The sequence below is a fragment of the Sylvia atricapilla genome, chromosome 4, assembly GCF_009819655.1.
Source record: "Sylvia atricapilla isolate bSylAtr1 chromosome 4, bSylAtr1.pri, whole genome shotgun sequence".
NCBI classification, from domain to species: domain Eukaryota; kingdom Metazoa; phylum Chordata; class Aves; order Passeriformes; family Sylviidae; genus Sylvia; species Sylvia atricapilla.
The window spans coordinates 62,034,319-62,055,063 of NC_089143.1; the positions used below are offsets into that span (position 1 = coordinate 62,034,319).

General features: G+C 40.7%; 1 protein-coding gene across 4 annotated transcripts in view; it reads right to left on the minus strand.

Moving 5' to 3' along the window:
* The window catches only part of ARHGAP24 (Rho GTPase activating protein 24), a 243,181-nt gene that overhangs the window by 117,100 nt on the left and 105,336 nt on the right, over nt 1–20,745 (minus strand). For 3 of the 4 annotated variants that reach the window (XM_066318112.1, XM_066318111.1, XM_066318113.1), the window contains one exon: nt 187–274. The exons of the other annotated variant lie outside the window; for it this stretch is intronic. In XM_066318112.1, coding sequence (XP_066174209.1) covers nt 187–274 — 88 coding nt within the window. The remainder of the gene's footprint in view (nt 1–186; nt 275–20,745) is intronic. 4 annotated transcript variants of the gene reach the window in all.

Consider the following 20,745-nt stretch of genomic DNA (forward strand, 5'->3'; position numbering starts at 1 on the left):
TCCTATGCTGCCCGGGGGTGAATGAAAAAATTATGAACCAACATATTAACAAATTAAACCTTTTTTTTTTCCTTCCTTAAATTGAATCATTAATCACCTCCAGCTTCTGCTCTGGCAGAACAGATGTGGCCATTTGTCACTGAGGACAAACTGCAAAGGCTTTTGATATGGAGTAGAATATCCTACCTGGAACAACTTCAAAAAGGAACTTTCCTGGACTTTCTTCATTGCAGGGATGCTCAATTACCCTGTTGCCAGGCAGAAAGATGGTACCCTAAAGAAAAAAGTAAGAACAAACACAGGATTAAAACTGCTACTATACTTCTGACAAACTAATGCTGCTTCTTTTTAGACTGGGTTTAAGATGAATTTTCCACTGTAAACACCTGAGCAGCTGATTTCAAAGTGAGATTGAGGGGGGATTATCCCAAAAGCTAACATCATACATTCCTTTAATTACATGAGGCAGTTCATAACAGCTTTAGGTTTTTTAACCTCTTAGGTATTTGATACCATGCAGAGTTTTGTACTTATCACATATACTAATCCCACTGTTCTGCAGGAAAACGTTGAGACTTAAAACCAAGGGTTAGTAAAGAGCAAGGAAGCTGCATGTGTGAGGCAGGTGAACTCCCCACCCAGGCTTCTCAGCTGAAGCCAAAGGGGGTGTGGACAGAGGAGTACCCTCAGTTTGTGGGGTGCATACCTAGTTCCTGCTCTGGGCCCTTTTCCCATAGCACCCCAGGGAAGAAATACAGAGAAAACATCTCACCCCCATCCAGTGGCTGCAGAGTGCCAGGCTGCTGGTCCTAAGCCACAGTAGGCACAGAGAGAGTCCTGACCAAAGATGTGTTTGCTACAGGCAGAGAGATGTCAGAAAATCTTTGTGATGGGCATTGAAAGCCTTTATTACAACTTTACTACCTTGAGACAGTAGGTGGGGAATTTTAGCTGTGCATCCTTCTAGTAACACCCAAAGACAAAAACGAAACACCGTGTGACCCTCAAAACATTTCTGGGGCTCTGTTGAAGACACAGCTTATTCCCTCCCCTTTAGTCTGCTGACATGTGGCATGGATAGACCACTCCTTTCCTCTGAGAACTTTTTCATTTTTAGAAATTACAGCTCCTCCTAGTACCATTTCAATCTCAGTCAGCAGGCACTCCTCAGTGAATTTATGCTGGGATGGCTGTCCAGGGATAAATTTTCAGAGCAGCATCCTAACAATTGTATTGGGTACAAGCTCTCCACCACTGTTATTAGGAGATAACACCTACTTGGTAACATTTTCCAATTACAGCATAATGCAGTCCCCATCTCCAAAGTAAACAACTTACATAACTTACACACCTTAAACACAGAACACCTCAAGTAAGGGCCTTATCCCCTGATGGGTCACTGAGTCCAACATGGAGCACCATTTTCCACAGTAGCCTCAACCAAATGCCCAAATATGCCAGATCCCTCATTTAAACAGCCCTAAAGATATCCCTCTACACAAAAAACATCAATTTTGTTATCCAGGATTTATTGCTATTCCCTGGAACCTTCATTACGAGCAGAACCATTTACAATTATTTGGAAGTCAAGACAAGTGGAAACACTACATTCTTCTCACAAAGGAATCCCTACAAACCAACAGGAAAAGGCACCTGAGAGAACAGGTAACAAATGTTTCACACAATCAGTATCTGTGCCAGCTGTTGTGGAGCCTGGGCTCTACACCAACTTGTCAGTGCTGTGTGCCAGCAAGAACTGTGTTATCACAGGAAGGCAAAGAGAGAGTGCACAGGGATTTCATCAGGACACACAAAATCACCTCCACTGAACACCGTGGTGCTTGTCGCTGAAAGCAGATGAAACAGCACAGTTTTCTGCTGAGGTGGTATAAGCAGCAGGTATTAGCAGTTGTGGGCAGATGTCCCCACTAACTGCACATACAAATGTAGCATAAGCATTAAATGCTCCACTTGGAGCTATCTTCCTTCATTCCTGCCACAAGCAGCAGCTGTTTGTAGATGTCACACTCCAAAGTCTTCTGTGAAATACCTTATTAGGCAAGCAAAATATAAACAAAGATGATTATACAAACAGGAAAATGCAAGTCATAATATAGTCCAAATTCTCATATTAACACCTAAGGAAAAAACAGGAAATGTAAGGAATGCAGTTTTTCTGAGACTTGTAGGAGACCAGGAATAAGAATCTCTAAAAGGCATTTTAACTATATATATTTTTGTCACATGTAATAAACCATTAAGACTGGTATAACTTTCTTGTCCACTTTCAGACTGAGCTGGTTTTACCCTGAAGCTCCACCCAGCACACTGGATGAACAGATCCCTGTTCATGCTGGAGTTTCACTGTCTAGGAGCTTGCATCACTGGGGGCATACATCATATTCAGGCCAATCACAGGTCTTGCTATTCAATTAAACAAAACCACAAAATTAATGAGACCTAGCCTACAGCACTGTAAACTAAAATCAATTCGAAACACAGTAAATGAAAACTGTATTCAACTTGGCTGTCAACTCATTAGCAACAGGCACGCTGCAGACTCATTACAGTGTGATGTTCTCTGATTCTTTGGTGCAAAACTCTTTTACCATTCACAGGGAGCTCTCTTAATGAAAGATTTTTGAGAACGTAGAAACAGAAGTGTTAGATTTATAACCCTATCACCTTTGTTTCATAGATGAAACCTATTCCATCTACTAAAATGCAAAGCCTAAAGCCACACACAATAGCTAAGTTGATATCAAGAGAAATCAGACAACACCATACAGAATACTGCTGTAATTTAAAAAGGAAACGTCTTCAAGTGATGATTTTATTTCACTATTTCCAGAACTACTACTGCGAACATCAGTGCACATGAAATACTTCAATATACACATGTGGTTTTTGTTTTTTTTAATTTAAAAAAATAGCTTTGTTTGTGCAACATGCACCTGGGTGCCAACTGTAGTGGAGAAAGCACCATGAGAGTGATGGCAGCTCTCTCACTTCCCATTCTGTCTGCTTTCATACCCATGTCTGCCTTCACCACACAGCAACACTTCCCCCTTGCTAAGTTTTGTAGCTGTCTACATAACTGTCCTGAGGCTGTCTGCAGTGTCCCTTTGCTGAGTTTCTCAGCAGCTGATGCCCAGGGAACACACCTCCACTGTAACAAAGCCCTGAGGGTATCTCATATAAATGGGGTCCCCAGATCACTGTTGGCCCCCTTGCTAAATTTCCTTTCTGGAACCTTAAGGTGCAGCATTAGCCCTGTCCTTACAGCCCAGATAATGCCAAGAGTATGGACTATCAGTCAATCGCAAAGCTTCAACAAGTTCAAGCTCTGCTTTCTGCCTTGAGTATCTAATTCCAGAGGGAAGTAAGAGAAAACCGACTATATAGCCTTAGACACCTAACAAGACAGTAATTTGCATAGAAAAGAGGAAGGTGATTTCCAGAGGAAATACATGTTTTGACTTGGGTAGCAGTGCATGTGTGCATGCAGATGTTCCATAATAAGGCAGCTTCACATTGCTTCACATCAAAGTCTACAGCTCATTCAAAGTATTTTTAAAAATCTCAACCCAAGACTGAAGATTGGAGCAAATTATTATTTTGCTTTCAAAAAAGGAAAAAAAAAAAAAAAAAAAGAAAAGCAAGCAAGCATGGTACCAGCAGGAATCAAGACACACAGTCTATAGAAATACAGGAAAAAGAGAAGTGGGAAAAAAATGTGGCCCTGACCCAAGTCCCTCCTGGCCACCACTGCCATTCTGTTTGCTGACTGTGCCTCCACCAGGTCAGCAGTGTTTTGCAGATCTCCTGCTGCAGTATGCCCAAGTTGTTTTTTCATTTAAACACTTCTATCCTTACCAGGGCAGTTCTGCTTCTCTAGCTGAGCATTCAGGATGACTCACAGCATGCAGGAGAAATGTGGATTGCTCAAGAAGCACTGGCCTTTTCCCTAACTGAATATCAAGACCACTTTGAAAGGAGATTCTCACAGACATGGATTTTCCTACAGCACGCAGTTGTTTCAACTCAAATATCTCCTAAATAGCAGAGCAACATGTTTGTTAAAATCAAAAATCTGCATATATGAAGCATTTAACCTGAGAAAAAATACTGTTCTGTTAACTAAGTGCTTGATAAAATGCTGTTGTGCAGCAAGAATGACATCAATCTACTTTGGATTAGTCTCACAGCATGATAGAGTCTTGCTCAAATAGATGTTTTATCCCATGCTGGTCCCTCAAAACATTTTCAGCACCATTCAGCAGCTGAACTTCAGGAGGAAGCACGGAAGAGGAGACAGGATGGCCACTGCACAAGTGCTTCATGAGGAGCAGCTGACAGATGGCATTTCTGTTTGCACGCTCCGTGTAACACACTGCAGCAGGGAAAGCGACCCTGTGCCTCCTGCCGGCTCTGCTCCATTACTTCTCCCTAGGTACACTCTCCCCTGCCTTATTTAAACTCCGTTTTCTGAACCACACTTACCACCTTGGCCAAGAGAGACCAGGTTTTGCCCAAGAAAGTTTATGATACAAGGAATTGCAATGTTTTGAAGATGCTGACTGGCAAATATGAAGACAAATACATGACTTGAAATCTCTCTGGATGGATTTTACTTAAAAAGCACATAGAGACATGAGTGCTTAATTAAGTGCTTTCTTGCCAAAATAATCTTTTCAGGTTTTATCCTAACACACTTCCACAGGGCTATTTACTTACTGTAGTTTGTCCTGCTAGCCCTTAAAGGATGAGAAGTACACACTATCAGCACTTACATCATATGTTCTTCTTGCCCTTCCAGCTTTGATTATTTCCCAAAGATCACTGAATTCTACTTTGACTTTCAAGGTAGGTGCTCCATTTACATAACTGTTTTTGTGGCTTCATGGAAAACGCATCACATCTGCTCTCAGAGAGGCAGGAAGGTCATCAGAAGGAAAGAGGCAGCTGATGGAGAGGATGAAGAGGCAAAGGGATCTTTGGGTACTTGTGTCTTCTGTATGACTCCCAGCCACATCCAACACAGCAGTGTTCTGTGGTTTCTTTTGCCATTGTTGCTGTTTCTGGAAAGTCTGGGCTGCCAAACTTTGAAACAGTGGCTGTAAGCTCAGATGGCATCTTAAACTGAAAAATACTACTTCTAGTGAATAATACTCTCAACATCACTAGTATTTACAAAGTCACTGCTAGAAAGGCATCTACTATATTCCACAGAGAAGCTTGTTAATCAATGTAAATTAAATAACATTCATGATACATATGCACAAGTATATTTTTATATACAGATGCACACATGTCCTGTGAATCCATAAATAAATGGTGCATGGCAAAGAACGAGAAAGAATATGCAGGTTGTTATCAGTTGTTTATAAATTCTTGTTCCTCACATTGCTGTTTCTGCTTTTAAGCTACCACAAAAGTAGATCTCAAGTCCAAGCGAGTCCTTTTCACAGTCAGGAGCCTACAGACATTAGGTCAGGAGGAAGATGTACATCACAGACAGAAATCCACTCGTACTGAGGTCAGTAATGAATGAATGAAACCAGCGGTTTGACTGCCATGGTTTTTTAAAAATTCAACTCTACTTCCACCATGACAATTCATTTCCAAGATCCCAGTGAAATCACTCGCTGCAAAAGGGCACAGCAACTCTGAAAGCCAGCCCTTTCATCTGACTGCCTACAGACATATCTGTATTTCAAACAGGGTCTGAGCAAGTTCTCCAGCTGGCTCCAAACCCCAGGTCAGTGCAGATTTTTTAAATTTTTATTGTAAGAACAAATTTTCATACCACTTATGGAACCAAAGCATTGGAAAAAGTACCTCTATCGCAGGGGGTGATACACTCCTTGGCTCCTAGTTACTGCAGCCATTTACAGTTTTTTAAGATGTACAAGGACAAAACAATGGCGGGGGGTGAGTTTTTTGATTTTAGCGGGTAACATGCCAGGAATGAAGAGAAGGAAAGAGAAATTACAAAAAATACCCCACTAAACCCACAGGGTTGGTTGGATAAAATTAAGCCATTACACAGCATCCATTTTTCTGGCATAAATGCCACTGCATTTGACATTTTCTTGTCCCACTAAGTTAATACATTGCTAGAGTTTGCTTCTGTAGAAGAATGAGAACCATTGTTCTCTGTAAACAGGAGCCTAAAGAGAGATTTTTTCCTTTACCTAAAGGAATGTTCAAACCTAACTGATAGCTTAATATTAAAAAAATATAAGTTAAATTCTTTCCTGTGGTGGCAAATACCATCTACACCACTTGCCTGATATCAAGCACCAAAACATTTATCCTGACACAAGAGAGCTGACAGTTTTATTCCTATGCAACTACAGTTTCTTGAAAGGTTTTTCTCTTTCTCTTCTGCCAGAAATTTCACTTAATGGTTGAGTGCTTCCCTCCTTGAAAGAAACTTCTTTCCTCAAGAATGAAGCCATCTTGGCTTGAGCAGCCACCAGGCAAAAACTCCCTGATTTGTCCCATAAGAGAAAGCAAGCTCATGCCAAGTTAAGCCATTGACAGCACAAAAAAAATTAAGTGTGCCTAAACCCAGCAGCTAGATCCAGATGGCATGTCTGTGGTTTTGATTTCTCTAGTAAGGGCAAGACAGAAGAAACAGCTATGATAAGACTGAGCTCAGGTAAGAGAAGAGGACCTGTCACAGGGTTCAGGAGCAGGAGGTGCCTTTCTGTGGAGCCCACTCTGCAGTCACCATATTCCTCAAAGAAATGTCCCTTGGTGTTTTCCAAAGGGGAAAAAAATTTACTGAGTTTAAGAACGCATGAATACAAGCCGAGATCATTATTACAAGCAGGCATGGAAGTTTTGGTAAAATTAGGCCTCGCAATGGTCAATAAGTATGGATCAACACAAAAATGGAACTGGGCACTGCTGAATTTTAGAGATTTCTACTACAGGAAAAATACTTCCAATAGCTCTGGTCAGTAAGAAATTCAGCTTTCAACTAGATAAAACTATATTCCCAAGATAAAAAGGCAATAAAGCACCAGAACACAAAGGACCAAGTCTTGCTTTACAGATCTCTTCTGCAAAGGGAATTTATCTACTTTCAGTCCTGAGAACACCTAGGTCAAAACAATGCAATTATTCCCCAAAAGGATAATATTTGACAAGGAGAAAATTCAAGTATGACCTCACATTTACATATAAATGACATCAATCATCCAGTGACAGTCTGGACAGATACAGCAACACTGTGAGAGAGAGACTCTGCCCTGTTTAGAAGTCTGGTTGATGTGAGTCCCCTGTGAGACATTCCTGATGGGCAAAGGAGTCCAGGAAGGCTGGGCATTTTTCAAGGAGGAAATCTTAAAGATGCAGAAGCAGGTTGTCCCCATGTGCCAAAAGACAAGCTGGTGAAGAAGACCACCAGCCTGGGTGAACAAAGAGCTTTGGCAGAGAGGGAAAACAAGGAGAGGTTATGATCTTTGGACGTAGAGGCAGGCAGCTCAGGAGGACTACAAGGATGTGGTGAGATTATGCAGAGACTAAATTAGAAGGCCCAAAGTTCAACTAGAACTTAATCTGGCTGTAAAGACAGTACAATTATTGTGTAAATACATGAGCAATGAAGGAGGGCTGAGTAAAATCTCCATCCTTTACTGGATGTGGGGTAAAACGTAATGACAAAGGACGAAGAAAAGACTGACGTACTCAAACCCTTCCTTGAGATCAGAACCAGTGTCTTGGGTTTTGTAACCAAAAAAAAGTAAAAGAAAGAAAGGAAAAAAATGTTTACTCTATTCCATCTACTGAAACACAGATGGAGAGATTTTTTACTTTATCTGTTGTAACTCCAGAAAGGAGGGGGTAACTGCCTTCTCTGATAACAAGCCAGCTGTTAAAACCAGGTGGGGCATTGTTTCCTACCTCTGCTCACCCTCCTGTTCCCTCTGTGGAGATCTCTTTTGTTAATGGGCCATTAAAGCTCACCAATGGCAATGACACATTACATAATCCCATTGTGAGATGCTCTACCCAGGGAGGAGGAGCCCGACCACTTTCATCCAGACAAAACGGAGCCACAAGTGTCACCAGTCATCGAGTTTTCCACTGGATTCCTGGAGAAAGACCAGACCAATCTCACCATTACTGGACCCTTTTTCTACAGGACTGTCTCTACTCCAACAGAATCACATCTGCCACTTCAGGAGGGCTTACTCTGGACTGCTTCCAACACCCTGACCAACAGGGAGTCAGGTCATATTTCTGACTCTGTCAGGGTTTTCTAGGATTTCTTGTTTGTTTGTTTGCTTGCTTGCTTATTCTTCTGTACTACAACATTTATATTTTTTTTACATCCCTACTAAAGGACTGCTATACCTATTCCCAAATGCTTTGCCTGACAGCCTTTTAATTGCAAATTTCTAATAATTTGGAAAGGGGGGTGAAGGGCTTACATTCCAAGGGAGACTCCAATCTTCCCTGGCAGATACCTGTCTATCTAAACCAAGACAACCACCCAGCGTGGATTTATGAAATGTAGGTCAGCTCACTTGATTTCCCTCTGTGACAAGGAGACCACCTTAATGCATGAGGCTGTGAATGTACAGCTAAGATATTAATAAAATCTTTGACACAGTTTCCCACAACACTGTCCTGGAGAAACAGGCTGCTCCTGGCTTGGATGGAGGCACTCTGCACTGGGTTAAAAAACTGCCTGGATGGCTGGACACAGAGAATGGTATATATGGAGTTCAATCCAGCTGGCACATGGCTACAAGTGGTGTTTATCTGCTGGAGAGTAGGACGATTCTAAGGAAGGATCTGAACAGGCTGGATCCATGGCACAAGGCCAACTCTCTGTTTTTTCCAGGAAACCTATATATGGCAAACCATCCCACCTAGGACAATTAATTGCCATGTCAATGTGTAGTAAAGGTTGAAGTTGGTGCAGATTTCCTAAAAATTACAAAGTGCAGCTTGTACAGCATAAAAAAAGGGGGCAGAGAGATGGACATGGGATTACAATTCCACAGAAGTTGGGGTTTTTTTTTTCCTTTCCAAATATTCTTGTCAGCTTTTGTCTAAAACAAGAACACTTCATGGAAGTCTGCCTTATATATAAATTACCATCTTGTAGTTTTTTTATGGGAAGAAAAAAAATTAGTTTCACATCAAAAAATCTCAGAGGTTAATGGCAAGGGTTATCTATTTGTTTTGCAAGATTTTTTAATGACTATACTGCTTGCTGGTTTAACAACTACACATTGTTTGTATTTAATCTAGATAGAAAATGTTTTATGAGCATGACTTTAGAAGTGCTACTACCCTAACAAATACCACAATCACACACAACAGCTAATATAGCTTTTTGGCATCTCTAAGATACTCTGTTGGTCCTTGTGTAATGGATTACAGTAAGTAGCAGGGATCCTATCTCAGAGGGAGACTAGAGTCATGTCTTTTGTGCTATCTACACAGAATAGGTGCCACCTGAACAATGAACGTAACCGGAAAACTTGGATTCCCTGATAACAAATGACTTCTCCTGCAGTACCATTTGTGTGCAGTAGGTATTTCCACATCTTACTCTTTGTTAAGCATCTTCATTTTTTTCATTCATTCTGTGATACTGCTTCCAATTTGAAACTGGAGTTCTTGGATAGTTTCATCTTTATAACTGATCTGAATCACACACTTTTCTAGCTTTTGCATGAGATTTAGCTGTTTACTCTTAGCCTTATTAGTGTATTAGGAACTTTTTTTTTTTTTGAGGACAATGCTTAAATTACAAGCTATGTAGGAAAAGGTGCCAGATAATCCCCAATTTAAATAACTACAAAATCAAGGCAGGGTTTAGCAGCAGTTAGTTTAGGTCAAGTCAAGTACCAGTGAATCAGTTCAGTTATACAGAATACATGCACATTGCTGCAATTCTGCTTGCACAAGTTAGGCTGAGGGATTTTTGTATACATGTCCTTTGTTCATAATCTTCAACTAGCACAACACGCATTCAGAACTATTTCAAGTTGTGGCAAGTCGTTGATGTCAGTTCAGCTCTACGAACTGATGTGGACCACAAAGCCAGCCTAGGGTAAGGCAATAACCACTCAAGGACCAGCACAAACAATTCCCCTGAGTGCTAGTTTAATGGACCTATCATTCCCCCTTGGATATCTCTTTCAAGAGTTTGCTACTACATTATGGGAGACCATACCAAAGCCAAGCCACAGAGCTGCTCCCTCTGTATGCAAAAATTTCCAGAAGGACTTGCTCCTGCATCTTACCAGGGTCTGCAGGGAGGCTGACCTTTTTAATTAGAGATATCTTTTTAAAATAGCCAATATTTTTCAAGACTATGCTGTCTCAAAATAGCACTTACTTCACTGAGAATAAATAATACCCTCATAATCTAGATTTTTACACTGTTCTCTGAATACCATCACCAATTGTATTTTACAACATTATGTAAACACACAGCAAGAATGACTGAGTGTACTTAGGCTTATTACAGCTTTTTAAAAGTTTACAGATTTAAATATGAAACCATCATTTATCTGCTTTTCCACAAGACAGTGTGACAAGCTTTCTGCAGACCTGTTGAGGGGGGTGTATTTTGCAGAGTGCCAGACAGTCTGGAGTAAAAATGGATTCAGGGTGACTGGAGGCCAGCATTATTAACTGCACTCAAACAGCTGCTCTGTTCCAATCGTATTAATAAAAATACCTTAGATTCCATGTTGCTATTTTAATAAGTTATCAAAATATAAATGACCATGAAGGCCTTCACAGTCTGCAGGAGAAAGTGCAGAAGCCTTTACAAAAGCAAGAGGATGAAATGCACTTTATGGAAGAGGAGGAATCAAGCAGTGCTTACACAGCAGGTGAACAGAAACAAAGCTCCAGGTCTTCTGGCAAAAACACGAATATTTTGGCCACTGAACTGCTCCCTGCCTGGAGTTATTGTTGAAAAGGGGCCTTTCTTCCAACTATTAAGGAAAAGTAGTTCATATCAGTCATCTGCTGTCAACACTTTGGAATCTGCTTTTTTGAGAGACAGCTCCAGAAGCTTTAAGCATTTCTAGACGCTCATTTATTTCCATTGCACATTTGTTTTCTTCAAAGTGAAAACACAGGGAAAACATGTCCAATTAGTCAGCCCACCAATCTGCAAGTAAAACTTTACTTTGGGGCTGAACCAGAAGTGGCCCCATTTTCTGGCATCCTCACAGCTACAGTGAATAGTGACTCCAGCTGGAGCTGGGATCATCATGGGAAACCCAGGTACCAATTAGGATGTGGCAAGAAAAAGAAGGATGTTTCTCAAGTTTATAGTAGTTTGTGAAAACTGCCACACTATTTTGTCTCCTGCAACAAAATGTAACTCAGCCAAAAGGAAAACAGAAAAGTTCCTGAATTCTAATATCTACTTGAGTCACTGGCTTGAGGATGCTTTCACAGGCTGCTCTCTGAAGCCAGAACACACAGTGAAGGTAATGAATGACATTTCATTACTATTTTTAAAGGGTATAATTTTACAACGCCAGAGCTGCTACCAAAGACTTTTACTGATCATGCTCCTAACTCTGCCCATGTACCTCACAAATCTCTACACAACTTTCCTCCTTGCTATTCCACCTCCTTACCCACTGCTTTTACTTCTAGCTCCATTCTGCCCTCCTACATCCCTTCTGCAATATCAGTGAGCTTCAGTCTGGTCACTGCATAGCTTAACTAAATGCTGGTTACTGCTTACTCAGCCAGAAATGTTTTCCGCATCCACAGTAAATGGAAGCCAATCAAGGACCTACACAGCAGGCATCCTGTATGCTTCTGGATGGGAGAAAAAGAAAACTAATTTAAAAAAAAAATTAAAAAATAAAGAGTGGGAATTCATTGAAGAGCATAAGAAAACATCCTGTTGAGGTTTCTCTGATGAGAAGGCTCTGGGGAGACCTTCTAGGAGCCTAGGAGGTCTTGCAGACCTACAAGAGGGATGGAGAAAGACTTGTGAATACTTTCCCTACCTGCTACAGAAAAACCTCCACCAACCCACGTCTTAGAGGTCTGAATGCACTCAAAGGCTTTCTCTCTTGCACACATGGGAAGCATAACACCCTGGTACATTTTAGGTTTACTCTGATAAACATCATCTTCCATTTAGAAAATCCAGAGCAACTAATTTCCCATTAATCAAATGACAAAACATGAAGCTGGGCATCCACTGACTCCCAGCAAAACACAGTCTCCCTATGGTTTTGGACAAAAGGCTCATCCTGGTGGCTGGGCTGCACAAAAGCCACATTTAAGTTTTAATGGCTTCTTCACTGGTTTGCTGAAATTCTAATTAAAACACCAGCGCAACACCAAAGCTGCCCCACTCAGCAGCACTTGCTACACGGTATCTCAGAATGCCTGAGATAAGGGAAGGCTCAGCAAAGGGAAGTGACAACATTAATTAAACTTTTTTCTATTAAATACAGAACAGTTCATTAAAAGCTCTTAACAGGTGGCAAGTTTGGCAGCTCTATTGTGTGCAGGCTCTAGACAGATTTATCACGCCTTTCATTTTAAAACATTTATGTGAACACATTTGCTGAGATAAATTATCTTGTTCACAAAAGCATCCTGATCAAGGCTGCTGTTTAAGAGTTACATCAATCAAATCATGTAAAAATGTTAGCATCAATTTTGACAAACAGCATCTCATATTTATAGCTTTGGTGCTCTCTCCATTAGTTTCCCCTTCCAATTTTGCTATTTTGTACATTTTAGCTCTGCAACAGTCAAGGAAGTACTGAACGCAAACGGGCTGGGTCATTTAAAATGGCTGGACAGATACCCTGGGGAAAGCAGACAGCAAGCACACTGCTGCTGTCTCATAGCAACTCAAAAAAGACACCTAGACTCACAGGCAGATTTTGGGAGTTTCATGAGGGACTGAAATGAAGGGCTGCTTTCACGGAAAGGAAAGATTTCGGCCATTCCAAGGCTTTTCCTTGAACAGCTGTCCTCACAAACATTTGTCTGAAGACAAGGAATCACAGGAGGAAGGAATTACACTCCTGAGGTTTCCATATTTGTTCAGAAACTTATTTGTGCAGGCACTCAGATAAACAAAAGCCAACCTCTCACATCCCAGACCCCCTCCATCCAGCTAGGAACCTTTCACAAAGACTTGGTATGTAGCCCAACTAACATTTAAATATATATACTATAAAAATCCAATCTAACTGAGAGTGCCACTGAGCAAGACTGAACTTCAAAGAGAGAAGACTTTCAGATTAAGTTTCTGCCTACATCAGCAGAGGTGTCTGTCTCTAAGTGAGACTTAGAGCTATGCAGAATGAAGAAAATCATCAAAATTTCTATGGCTATAATCCATTGTCAGGGCACAATCAAGAAGTGAGACCCCCTGGAATACACTTTGCAAAATAGAACAAGAAAGATCTCTAGCCTGAGAGCTCCACTGAATTGCAAGATGATAAACACACAGTCACTCAAACACAAACAACAGCAAGTTCATCTGAAGCCACAATACCTATCTATTTTTACCAGGTTTTATGTTAAGGAACCAAAGTCTTTTCCACAACTCCGAATTAGAAACCCATGTCTAAACCACCTCCTTTTCTATCTCCTCCTAAGCAGGGTTTGTATCAATGATCGCTCCAGGTCTATTTCATTTTCTCTTTCCCCTTTAAAGGAGAGAAGATAACCGATGTGATGATATTCCACTCTAGGAGACTGAGTAGGTTTTCATTCTGAAACACAAATTTCTACCACAATTTAATGACCTCCCTCTTGAGTATAAGATAAAGGCTTGCATTCCCATTAATACAAAGATGTCAAGCTTTGATTGCTAAGAAGAACTGAGAATAAAGAAATTTGGTTTTAAACATAAATGGCTTTATGATCTAAGAACACCAGAGCAAGTACCAATGCCTATAAAGACTCCTGTACGGTACACAGTCCTTGTCACTGAGTTTTTAGGGCCTTTTAACTGATACACACCTCTTTTGGACCACCTATTCAAGACTTCAGGCATTTCTGACCACGATGCCTCTTAAATATGAGTGCCACCCAAAAAAATGACAGTCATCATTTTTTTATCTTACACTCCTTGCGGGATTCTCATCCTCTGTTATTAAACTGAGACAGCTACAGCACCTATCCAAAGGGTGGGTAAAGACATAGTCTCCTGTGATAGACACTGTCAGGATTTTGGGGCTTCTGTCCCTCTTCATTATTAATATCATGCAAATATCAAGGGAATTGCAGAATGTCCTGGTCCCCACTATCCTTGTGCAATGTCTACAATGTCTACAAGCAGACATTTGAAAGTAAGACAGCAGATGTCATACCAATAACCACCAAGCCCCTTTTGGCACATAAACTTCTAAAAACTGTTTCTCCCATCCAATATAAACTCTGTAATTTATTAAACTGAACTACCCTCATTCCCAGTGCAGGAAAAGGACTCATTTGATAAAGCCAAGCTGTACAAAGGTACTGTTGTTGACCTGCTGAATTCAAGTTTATTGTAATAACCAGATAAGCACCATATCTCAGTTTCTTCTCTACTGCACTGTGCTCTATACAACTGTCAGAAACTTCAGCTGCTAAACAAGAAAAATTATTTTTATGTGCCTCGTTGCTGATAGAGAATTAAATTAAAGGCAGTCTGGCAAGATTCTCCTCAACACGTTTTTACTTTGTTTAGTCTATTTAAAGAACCTTAGAATGGTTCTTGACAGACACTTGTATCAACGACTCCACAGAAACCAGGGTTCAACCCCTTAAAAACAAGTGAGCATTGCCATCACAGAATTGGACTCAGCAGGCAGAAAGAGCTTCTTTTCCCACATCATTGACTGTCCGAGCTGGGAAGGGAATGAGAATAGCTCCAGAAAGCCAAAATCACTTATGGAAATATTTTCCAACTGCCAACTGAAGAGCAGAGAGGATTTGAGGAATGCAGTTTGAGGTCATTCAGTTTTTCTCTACTACACAAGCCTCACGAAGAACTAAGAAAGCCTCTTTCCCTAGCAACAAGTCATGTTGTACATGCTGCTTATTCAGCTGCAAATACGGCTTTTATCCCAGAGGTAATGGACTTAGAGAAGGCTATTCTTAAGCACTAATAAGCTAAAAGAACTCAATTATTTTAATTTCAAGACTAATGAGGCTCTCCTGTGAGCTATTCTTTTTGCTACTTCAGGAGCCATGCACACTTGTACGACATCCAAGCAAATAAAAGGAAGGAAGGAAAAAGTCATCATGACTCGGCCCTTTTAATGGACACAGACCTCCTACAGTGCTAAAATTCCCTTTAAACAGGAAAACAGGAAGATCATCAAAAGCCCATCACCCATACAAAGGTCAAGCTGTAGAAAAGACTAATTATCACACAACTGCTTATCGTCCCTAATTGTCTGGAAATTTTTACAGCATTTAGACTGAGTGTGGGATAGAACACACTTGAAATCTGGTTTTCTCAGGCCACTCGATATCCATCTGATCATGATTAGTCTAATGCACAAGTGCTCCTATCTGACAAGATCAAGAGATTATGTGAGATTACAAGGAACAGCACCACTGTTACTCCTCCTATGTCACCTTCACTCTGGGCAATGAGTCCTTGTGAGGACACACCCACTGCACCTTCCTCCGTGGCCACGCAAGAGTCACTGCTACAACCCTCCCATCACACCTTTAAAAACTTAGAACACACAAGGGGGCTGCTAACCCTTCTGGAGGACAGGAAGTTACTTCTGGTGTTTGAAAGCAAGGTGTGTATTTTATGTGGGGAAGAAAACCCTATTAATTACTTAATATCTATGCACTTTCTAAATTCTATTACTCAATCTACCAAACAAATTTATTTAGGTCTTGGCTAAGTCAGGTACTGATGACGTGGCCTGTGCTGCTGCTAAAGCTTCTTAATGCTTTACTGAAAACATGAAAAAAAACCAGAAAAAAAAAAATAAAGATAAAATGAAGACACCATGATTCAGCACTGCACCTCATGCTACAGACATCAAAATAAAACTTCCATTCCCCAAGTCACTCTTACTTGATTTGTGCCCCTCTAGCTCTGTCTGGCTGTTCCTCATGTAACACTAGCCTAGACAATAAAATACAGCGTGCTTCTAGATCCCTCCTCTCTCTCCAGCCATGACAAAATGGCTCTCTGAGCCTAATTTGATTTCCTGCTAGCTCAGTCATGACACCTGAAATCTCTCAGCCACTTTTTCTTTTCCTCAGGGCTGTTTACAACACCTAGGTGGCAGCCTGTGAAGGAAGACCGGAGGGCAGAGTGACAGCCAGTGGCAGAAATGCACCACCATCCCATCTCACCTCAGCTGCCTCACACAGCTTGGAAACCTTTTCCTACCAATTTTGTTTCATCTCATTCTCACACCCATTGATTTTCCCAGCAAAATAAACTATAATGAAATCCTTTGCAAAGGCCTCAGACTCTAAAGCTACTACTACATAGTCACCATTTTCAGAAATGTCTGCCTTATCAAGAAATAGTAAAAAGGAAATTCAAATTTCTCAGACTCTTTTTCTTATCCAAGCTATTGCTGAAGCTCAAGCTCTTCTCTGCTAGCCAGCATGGCAGGGAGCTCAGCAGACACTGAGCATTTATTAGTTCAGTTTTATACAGAATAATTTCCACATGGTCATATGCTTTCTTTAAACCAAGATTTTTTTTTCATCATTAATGACTTGCTGAGGTATTTTAATTATCTGCTGCAGCATCAGGGCTGAGATTATAAAGCAGTGAACTGCAGTTTCAGGCTTTCAGCTGAGAAAGGAGCTTCATTTTTTTTCATATAGTCAGTTTTCACCTGAACACTGAAAACTCACCAACCATGGCTTCACAAGTTTATCCCAAACTTCATTTGCACAATCAGGTAAGTAATTTTAAGTAAGCAAAAAGCAAGCTGACTCCCAACCTAAATGGTACTGAGGTAGTCTTTCACAAGTCAGTGTAAACATAGTGAGAAATGAGTGTTACTCTGTGAGAAGACATCGGCCTCTGGTGTGCAGTAGAAATGGAAGCAAAATCAAAATTGCCTTATAAAATACAGCAATTACCTACTAAAGCCTGTCTGGCAAAAGCAGCAGTCACCCCACAGTGTGCAAACTGTGAGTACTGTCTGAAACCTACAGTGTTATCTCAGGTTAGCTGACCAGAAGTGATCTGACCTGGCCAAGTGCCTGCGCTGCCTCTACGCAGGGCAGGGGGCACGTGGAAGAACGCTCCCCTTGTTCTCAACACTTTCTTCCCATCACTTCCCTGTTACCTTAGGAATCCTGCCATGTGCCTCATCATCACAATCAAGGACATCCCTTCTACTCCAACGAGCTTCACTTCATACTGAGGATGATGAATGGCGACAAGTCATCTCTAATTTATTGGGACTGTTATTCTCTCAATCCAAAACTGTTTGGAGCTGTCACCTGCTCACTCATTTTTTGTGTGTTACTAATAGTAAGGGAGACACTTTTGAAAAGCTCATGCAGGTGCTAGTAAAAATCCTATGGTTAATGGCTGGATGAAATGATTCCACTGAATTCAACAGTGGGTGATATATTCCTTACAGAAATGTTTGGAGGTCATGAAACATTTCAGTATATTTCAGAGAAACTTCTAGTATAAAACAGCAGTGAAATTTCTGTTCCATCCTTTGAAGTGACAGACAACATTTCCATAAAGGTTATGAAGAATTTTAAGGTTGGAATAAATGGCTAATAAACTTGAATGTTAATCTTTGTTCCTCTCTTTAAGCAGAAACCAGGCCTCAGTTTCACAATCTGATAAAATAATACAGCAGCAGTATTTGCCTACACAAAAATAGAGAAGAATACCGTGGTAAGAAGTACTAATACAAGCCTCAGGAAAAGAAGAAATGGGCAGGTTCCTGCACCACACATGCTAACATCCCAAAGCCACGTCCCTTTTACTTCAGCATTATATAAAAAGCATTTTTGCACAATACTCATTATTCTCTGTACATGCCAAGATGAGAAGACGTCCAGGAACTGGACCCACCAGCCTCTGATATCAGAGTTCTTGTATCTATCAAACCATGGATATGACAAGAGGCTCACTTATGACATAGGCTAAGACTAGGAGAGCACATATTTCCACAAATGCGTGGAGACATTTGGCCAAGAAAGAGATCTGGCACTGCTCCACTACATTCATGTGATTTTTTTCCCAGCCCATTCACCTCATGATACTGGCAGAGTCAGTCACTCAGCCATCAATAAAGTTTGGAGGCAAAACCAGAGCAGATGGGCCTCACCTGATGCTAAGTGACTGCATTCATCCCAGTATTATTATGCAATTCCTACAGATGTCATCTCTTAGAAAAACACTTCACATAATTGCCCATATGCAAACACTTGATACACATATCATTTCACTGTGTCACCAGCTCCCTCCACGAGACAGTGTGTGAGGTCCAATGTGATTTACCATTACACTCGTAGTAAAAAATAATTTCTAATCTCATAGAAAGTTATAAAAAGTCCTCGATTTTTACTGCCCCACAGTAACAGTACAGAACCCTTACTCATTTACTTCAAGACAGGGCAGGTAATGTTTCTTTCAAGAAACCAGAAATTACGACTTTATACTAAGTTTTCTTTTCAGTTAACCCTACACAAAGGCTAAGGTTCCCTCCTGCAGGTAAGTGAAGTCAGCAATGGAAACCCAAGAAAGAATCATCAGACAAGAAAAGTGCTCTAGTGAAGAGCTACAAAATTCCAAATGCGAATTCCCAGATTCCTGCCACCTGTGCTTCTACCCAACTTATTGCTAATTTAGAGAGAATACAGAAAGCATCTTACTCACCCTTAAAATGGTTACAGCTCTCCTCACAGGTGGCTGGCACAGAACTGTCACCACCAGTAGCCACTGCACCACACTGTGGAAGAGGGTATAATCCCAAAGCATAGCTCACCCCATTTGTTCTTCCCAGCTCTGGAACACTCACCAACCCATTAAAAACACACAAGTCAACACAAAGATGTCAACAAAGCACATCCAAGCTCTTAACATTCAAATCCATGTGCTCTTAAGCAAGTTTAGAAAGGCCATTTCCACCATGGTGATATCCTGGACAGTAAGAGCCAGGCTGCAATGAATAATTATAATTTTCACGGAGTCTTTATGTGACACACTGCCCCCATTCTTTGAGCCACAGGGAGCTCAACCCTCTTTGTCCCTTACAAAACATATTCCTTGTGTTTAAAATTACACTTTTCTTCTAGGAAGCTAACTGTAGTATCCCCAGGTTCTTTCATGTGAATAAAAAAAAAAAAACTTCATTGCTCTGCTCATTTTCACAGGGCTGGTTAGGTTGCTTATGCATGCAAGTGCTGAATGCATGAAACTTGGCATTCCTTCTTCTGAAGGAATGTTTCCTCTATTTTCCACTAAAAAGGCAGGCCTTGAGCAGACAACAAAAATGTAATTCCCAGAAGTCACTATAAAATACTGCTAAAAAAAAAATCCAGGGATATTTATTTGTCTGTCATGCTGAAGACAGCCTAGCATTTGCAATTTTTACTGAAAAGACAATCCCAACCTAGGTTAAAAATCAGTGTCTCAGCTTTTATAACACCAATGACTTAAGAGACCTGTTTTTTTCTATTTATGCATCTGACAGCTTTGAAGAGCTCTTACCTTATTTAAGTTTCAGCACACCCCTGACAGCATCTGCAGCTCTGCCTTAAACAAAGATCATTGCCACACACACTACATCAATGTGTGCATCCTATTGTGCACATAATCTACAAATGAAACTAAATTAGTCATCATCAATTCCATTTAATTATTTTTCTAATATTCTACAAGCCCCTCACAAATATCTGTCTCTTTTCAAAATATTAAATGCAACAGAATCTTCATTTCAATTTGTAATTAAAATATTATCTCGACATGCTTTTGCGGTGTTTTTAAGCTAAAAAGTGTTTATTAAATTATCCATACACTAAAACTAAGTGCGGATAATTGAAAATGCCTGAAAACCACAAGCCTAAGCTTTCCCTGATGGGGATACTAAATTCCTCCCCAGAGAAGACTGCACAAGCCTTCACATATTTTGCAAGTCAGAAAATCGGTAAAAGTTTTGGAAACTACAGTTCAGAGACTCTCCTGTTCATTCCCATACCTGCCAGGTTAGGTAGGGCAGAGAGTCATTTAAGGATGAACTCTTAGGCTTCCTGCCCTTCTCTATCCTATGGCATTTTTGTTCTTTATGGACATTCCCACTACCCTCCAAAACCCATCTCTCTTTTTGGCACTTTGTCCTTTCCATGCCACTTAAACAACACTTAAACAACAAAGGAAGAATATGAAAGCACAGTGTCACCTGGAGTAATTATATGATAAAGCACAGTTGCATCCTGAGCATGCTTTGCATCACTTTTGCATCACAAAATGGGACTCAACACCAGAGCTATGTGGCAAAGGCATTCTGGTTTTTGCCACTCAGGACAAATACAGGCATGAAAAGAGGACTCTCCTCACACACACCAAAAGAACACCTTTTCCCAGAAGTTATTCCTACAGTCCTTTGGCTGATATGTAGGAAAAGCCAGAGTGACCTTATTTGACATTCACCCCCCATTCTTACTCGTGTCTCTTAGTTTTTCCCTTTGCTTTTATGTACACAAACAAGGCCAAAACCCAAAGCTTGTTTCTTACCTACCTGGTTCCTAAAGCCTCTGTTCTAA